The 6869-nt window shown below is 47.2% G+C and overlaps 1 protein-coding gene across 1 annotated transcript; it reads right to left on the bottom strand.

Annotated features, from left to right (window-relative positions):
- Positions 1 to 2299: 2299 nt before the first annotated feature.
- LOC120921564 (olfactory receptor 51G2-like) lies at positions 2300 to 3313 on the bottom strand. The gene has a single exon (XM_040334065.1). The coding sequence runs from the start codon at positions 3269 to 3271 to the stop codon at positions 2300 to 2302; it is 972 nt and encodes a 323-aa protein (XP_040189999.1). The 5' UTR covers positions 3272 to 3313.
- Positions 3314 to 6869: the final 3556 nt, after the last annotated feature.

Genomic DNA, 6869 nt, shown 5'->3' with positions numbered 1-6869 from the left:
ACCAGTCATGAACAGCTTGCTTATGGTTGGGATCTGGGATTGGCTACAGCTAATCACATGGTAGAGGTAGCCCGGTACCATGTGATTGCTGTGGGCCAATCACTGATCATCACAACAGTAAGCAAGCTGTTCATGAATGGAAAGACAGTCATGACTGGTTGTTTTACATTGTAATAACCATATTTTAGGGGGACTCTTACATGGGCGTGGTCCACTTTTGTCACCAATTAGGAAACCCGCCTTGTTGGGGGGGGGGAGGCTTTGTGTCAACCTAACTTTAAAAGTCAAGCTATTTTCTGCAGCAGAGAATGATACTTTCTGAACCGTTTATGGTAGGAACACCAGCTTTGGATATGTTGTAGTGCTAGGTCCCCTGAGCTTGCACACCAAATTCGAGATACGGGGCCCCTAAATCGCTCAACCGGAGCTAAAACATTCATGGTACCGGGCAGTACCATAGGTCCCCAGGACCCCAATATTTGCATGCAGGTAGCCTAGAGTCTCCTCTGCCTTGGACCAACATTTGGGGCCCCTAGCATTAACCACTTAACCCCCGGACCATATTGCTGCCCAAAGACCAGAGCACTTTTTGCGATTCGGGACTGCGTCAATTTAACAGACAATTGCGCGGTCGTGCGACGTGGCTCCCAAACAAAATTGGCGTCCTTTTTTTCCCACAAATAGAGCTTTCTTTTGGTGGTATTTGATCACCTCTGCGGTTTTTATTTTTTGCGCTATAAACAAAAATAGAGCGACAATTTTGAAAAAAATGAATATTTTTTACTTTTTGCTGTAATAAATATCCCCCAAAAATATATAAAAAAAAAACATTTTTTTTTCCTCAGTTTAGGCCGATACGTATTCTTCTATATATTTTTCGTTAAAAAAAAATCGCAATAAGCGTTAATTGATTGGTTTGCGCAAAAGTTATAGCGTTTACAAAATAGGGGGTATTTTTATGGCATTTTTATTAATATTTTTTTTTACTAGTAATGGCGGCGATCAGCGATTTTTTTCGGTACTGCGACATTATGGCGGACACTTCGGACACTTTTGACACATTTTTGGGACCATTGGCATTTTTATAGCGATCAGTGCTATAAAAATGCATTGGATTACTATAAAAATGCCACTGGCAGTGAAGGGGTTAACACTAGGGGGCGGGGAAGGGGTTAAGTATGCCTGGGTGTGTTCTTACTGTGGGGGGGGGGGTGGCCTCACTAGGGGAAACACTGATCCTCTGTTCATACATTGTATGAACCGAAGATCAGCATTTCCCCCGCTGACAGGACCGGGAGCTGTGTGTTTACACACACAGCTCCCGGTCCCCGCTCTGTAACGAGCAATCACGGGTGTCCAGCGGCGATCGCGCCCGTCGGGCACCCGCACGGGTTCACGGCCTAGTGGCCGCAAAAAGAGCCGACGTCATTGTACGGGCTCTCGCCCAGGAGAGCCGACCTGCCGCCGTAGAATGACGGTGGCTGGTCGGCAAGCAGTTAAAAAGGGCCCAAGATATTTGTTCCCAAACTGACCAACCTACCTCTTTGAGGCCAGTGTCAAATAGCCATTTTTCCAGGTAAATTTTTTTGTTTTACCGGTCCTTTGGGGTGCCGTTTCCCGGCCAGCCATAGGTCCCCCCAAATTTCTACCACATGTAGCCCCAGTCCTCCTCTACAAATGTGCAACGTTTGGTGTCCAGGGGACCTACAGCCGGGGAGCACCGATTTTTCAAACCCAGACACCGCTCCCGTGTTAAATGGCAATTTTGCTGGTAACTTTGGGGACCTGGTACCGGCTGGCCATAGATCCCCTGGACCCCACATTTTGCACCTGAGTCCATGACCACTGTCCCTACAGCCTCTCATTGTCAGTGTATTTTTAGGGCCCTTGATCACGGAGGTCAGTGTGGAAGTTTTTACCGGTTACCGAATATCAGTCCTACGTAGGGGGTCTTTTTGTGTTGGAAAGCGTTGGGGCAATCAAAAGAGGCCCTCCAGAGCTTTCTCCGGTGTACCAGGCCAGAGCTATACCGTTTCAAAGTGTCAGGTGTGTGGGGGGCAGAGGAGTCATCTGACGTCACGACTCCGCCCACCGAGTGCCAAAGAAAAAACCGCCCACAGATTCAGCAATTTTCCTAGGGTCCAGGCAGCTGGGGGGGATAATTATTACATATAAGGATACATGCAGGAGGCATGTATAGCCTTATACATTGAACTTATGTCAATGATTTAAAATACATGACAGCGGGTTTTACATCCACTTTAATGGCGCATGCGCGAGAGATTTTTTACAACACCGGCTAGACTTTCAGTACGGCAATTTCGGTATCCAGAGTCCTGAATTTCCGGCGATCGAAGACCTTAACAATCTTCTGCCGGATCGGTTTGGTCTTTATGCTGTAGATGACGGGGTTGATCACTGGAGGAACTAGAAGGTACACATCGGCCATCAGAATAGGTAACAGGTGGGAGGTGTTCTTCCCAAACCTATGGACCACTGACAGTCCAATGAGTGGGATATAGAACAAGAGGACGGCACAAATATGGCAAACACAAGTGCTGAAGGCCTTGAGGCGAGCTGAGTTGGCTTTAATGTCCAGAACGGCTTTAAGAATCAGTATATAGGAGATGACGATAAACATGGAGTCCACCCCCTTGGTCATGAGCACCGCCACTAGACCGTAGATGCTGTTGACTATAGTATCTGCTCCCGCCACCCTGATGACGTCTTGGTGGAGACAATATGAATGGGACAAGAGGTGACTCTTATTGAATGGAAACCGTCTGGTGAGGAACGGAATCGGGAAGACCACACAGAGACCCCGCAAAACAATTCCAAGTCCAATCTTGCCTATGAGTGGATTGGTTAAGATGGAGGAATACCTTAGAGGGTCCCATATGGCGATGAGTCTGTCTACCGCCATGACCACCAGGACTCCAGACTCCATGGCGGCAAACGTATGGAGGAAGTACATCTGAGTGAGGCAAGAGTCCAGATCGATCTGGTAATAGTCAAACCAGAAGATACCAAGGACGGTGGGCAGGGTTGTGAGGGACACCCCAATGTCCGTCATTGCCAGCATGGCCAATAATATGTACATGGGCTGGTGGAAGCTCTCCTCCGTCTTAATAATGACCAGGATGGTGCAATTACCCAATAATGCCACAACATAGAGGAGACAGAGAGGAAAGGCGAGAAAGTTCTGATGATCTTCCAGCTCTGGAATCCCACTCAGGATAAAGATCCTGGAGACATTAGGGGGAGCCGCCATTCACTCTACAGATGTCTGAAATACAGAAACATAATTAGAAGGGGGGGCAGATGGCTTGGCACTGTTTTATTTTTCATACCTTCCTGCCCCGTTAATAACTGTTCTGTTTTGGAAGGGTCTAGCTAAGGACTAAACCAACTAAGCCCAACATGTAAGGGATCTGGATTGTACCATTTTACAGACACTGAATTACAAGCTGTAGTTACACCTAATGCCACTAGATGTCAGCACAAAGAAATCAGTGTTCCAGAACCATGACCACTCAGCTCTTGTCACATGACCAGAGAGAGGAAGGGACATGCTGTGAGTACTGATCTTCCAGTACAAGGGAGAAAGGGTGGGGCAACAACTCGGGAGCATGGGTACACCTGATGTAAAGGGGGACTCTACTGTGAACTCCACTTAGCCGGGGTGGGGGGGGGGCACTGGGTGACCTTGTCCCAGCACTGGCTGCACTTGTCCCTCCTGAGTAGGGATGAGCTTCAAGTTCGAGTCGAACTCATGTTCGACTCGAATTTCGCCTGTTCACCTGTTCGGTGAACAACGAACAATTTGGGGTGTTCGCAGCAAATTCAAAAAGCCGCGGAACACCCTGTTAAAGTCTATGAGAGAAATATAAAGTGTTAATTTTAAAGGCTAATATGCAAGTTATTGTCCTAAAAAGGGTTTGGGGACCCGGGTCCTGTCCCAGGGGAGTGTTTGGGGACCCGGATCCTGCCCCAGGGGAGTGTTTGGGGACCTGGGTCCTGTCCCAGGAAACATGTATCAATGCAAAAAAAGTTTTTGAAAACGTTTTAATGCTAAAAGTGAAACAATAAAAGTGAAATATTCCTTTAAATTTCGTACCTAGGGGGGGGGTGTAAAGTCAGCATGTGAAATAGCGCATGTTTCCCGTACATAGAACTGTCCCTGCACAAAGTGTCATTTCTGAAAGAAAAAAAAGTCATTTAAAACCGGACTTGCGGCTCTAATGAATTGTCGGCTCCAGCAATTCAGAGAGAATAAATTCATAAAAAAATTAAAAAAAGCGTGGGGGTCCCCCCAATTTCCATTACCAGGCCCTTCAGGTCTGGAATGGATATTAAGGAGAACCCCGCCATCAATTTAAAAAAAAATGACATGGGGTTTCCCCCAAATATCCATTCCAGACCCTTCAGGTCTGGTGTGGATTATAAGGGGAACTCCACCCCAAATAAAAAAAATGACATGGAGTTCCCCCAAAAATCCACACCAGACCCCTTATGCGAGCACGTTAACCTGGCCAGCCGCAGGAAAAGAGGGGGGACAAGAGAGCGCCCCCCCTCTCCTGAACCGTACCAAGCCACATGCCCTTAACATGGGGAGGATGTTGATGGGGACAAGGGCCTCATCCCCACAACCCTTGCCTGGTGGTTGTGGGGGTCTGCGGGCGGAGAGCTTATCAGAATCTGGAAGCCCCTTTAACAAAGGGGACCCCCAGATCCCGGCCCCCCCATGTGAATTGGTAATGGGGTACATTGTGGCCTGGTACGGTTCAGGAGGGGGGGCGCTCTCTCGTCCCCCCCTCTTTTCTGCGGCCGTCCAGGTTAACGTGCTCGGATAAGGGGTCTGGTGTGAATTTTTGGGGGAACTCCACGCCATTTTTTTTTTAAATTTGGGGTGGAGTTCCCCTTAAAATCCACACCAGACCTGAAGGGTCTGGAATGGATATTTGGGGGGTAGAAGGGGGGGGGTTGGGACTTTAAATGAGATGCGTTTTTAGCAGTATCCGAATAAATATATATATGGAATATACATTTTTTTTCCATAATAGCCAAGCTTAAAGTTACCAACTAAAAAAGCACTAAACCAAATGAATCTGTCTAACTGTACAGGGATGGAGGCCTGTGGTAATGTCTATCATATGCCTTGTGTAAAGTCCCAACCCTATCCCCCCTTTTTTAATGGATATTTGGGGGGAACCCCACGTCATTTTTTTTTTAAATTGATGCCGGGGTTACCCTTAATATCCATACCAGACCTGAAGGGCCTGGTAATTGAATTTGGGGGGGACCCCCATGTTTTTTTTTTATGAATTAATTTTCTCTGAATTGCTGGGATCCGACAATTCATGAATAGCTGCAAGTCCGGTTTTAACCACTTAACGCCCGCCGCACGACTATTTACATCCGCAAAATGGCACGGACAGGCAGAAGGGCGTATATATACGTCCTTGCCTTCTAGCGGGTCGGGGGTCCGATCAGGACCCCCTCCGCTGCGTGCGGCGGGCGGATTCCCTCGGGGAGCGATCCGGGACGAGGGCGCGGCTATTCGTTTATAGCCGCTCCGTCGCGATCGCTCCCCGGGGCTGAAGAACGGGGAGAGCCGTATGTAAACACGGCTTCCCCGTGCTTCACTGTGGCGGCGCATCGATCGTGTCATCCCCTTTATAGGGGAGACTCGATCGATGACATCAGTCCTACAGCCACACCCCCCTACAGTTGTAAACACACACTAGGTGAACCCTAACCTACAGCGCCCCCTGTGGTTAACTCCCAAACTGCAACTGTCATTTTCACAATAAAGAATGCAATTTAAATGCATTTATTGCTGTGAAAATGACAATGGTCCCAAAAATGTGTCAAAATTGTCCGATGTGCCCGCCATAATGTCGCAGTCACGAAAAAAAACGCTGATCGCCGCCATTAGTAGTAAAAAAAAAAAAGTTAATAAAAATGCAATAAAACTATCCCCTATTTTGTAAACGCTATAAATTTTGCGCAAACCAATCGATAAACGCTTATTGCGATTTTTTTTTACCAAAAATATGTAGAAGAATACGTATCGGCCTAAACTGAGGAAAAAAAAATGTTTATATATGTTTTTGGGGGATATTCATTATAGTAAAAAATATTGCATTTTTTTCAAAATTGTCGCTCTATTTTTGTTTATAGCGCAAAAAATAGGGGGAAAAAGGACGCCAATTTTGTTTGGGAGCCACGTCGCACGACTGCACAATTGTCTGTTAAAGCGACGCAGTGCCGAATTGTAAAAACGCCTTTGGGCATTTAGCAGCATATTGGTCTGGGGCTTAAGTGGTTACTTTTTTCCTTGAGAAATGACACTTTGTGCAGGGACAGTTCTAAGCACGGGAAACATGTGCTATTTCACAGGCATACGATAGACACCCCCCCAGGTACGAAATTTAAAGGAATATTTCACATTTATTGTTTCACTTTAAGCATTATTAAATTCACTGCTCCCGAAAAAACTTCAGTTTTTAAAAAAAATTGTTGCATTGATACATGTCCCCTGGGGCAGGGCCGGGTCCCCAAACACTCCCCTGGGGCAGGGCCGGGTCCCCAAACACTCCCCTGGGGCAGGACCCGGGTCCCCAAACACTCCCCTGGGGCAGGACCTGGGTCCCCAAACACTCCCCTGGGGCAGGACCTGAGTCCCCAAACACTCCCCTGGGACAAGATCCGGGTCCCCAAACACTCCCCTGAGACAGGACCCGGGTCCCCAAACACTTTTTAGGACAATAACTTGCATATTGGCCTTTAAAATTAGCACTTTAGATCTCAAAAGTTTGAGTCCCATAGACTTTAACGGGGTTCTAAAGTTCACACAAACGTTTAGT

Source organism: Rana temporaria (genome assembly GCF_905171775.1).
Source record: "Rana temporaria chromosome 2 unlocalized genomic scaffold, aRanTem1.1 chr2f, whole genome shotgun sequence".
Lineage (NCBI taxonomy): Eukaryota > Metazoa > Chordata > Amphibia > Anura > Ranidae > Rana > Rana temporaria.
The sequence above is the reverse complement of the archived record's forward strand: the minus strand, read 5'-3'. Positions and strand labels throughout refer to the sequence as shown.

Coding starts and splice junctions, on each gene's coding strand:
- LOC120921564 (XM_040334065.1), bottom strand. CDS start 3,271: ATGGCGGCTCCCCCTAATGTCTCCAGGATCTTTATCCTGAGTGGGATT.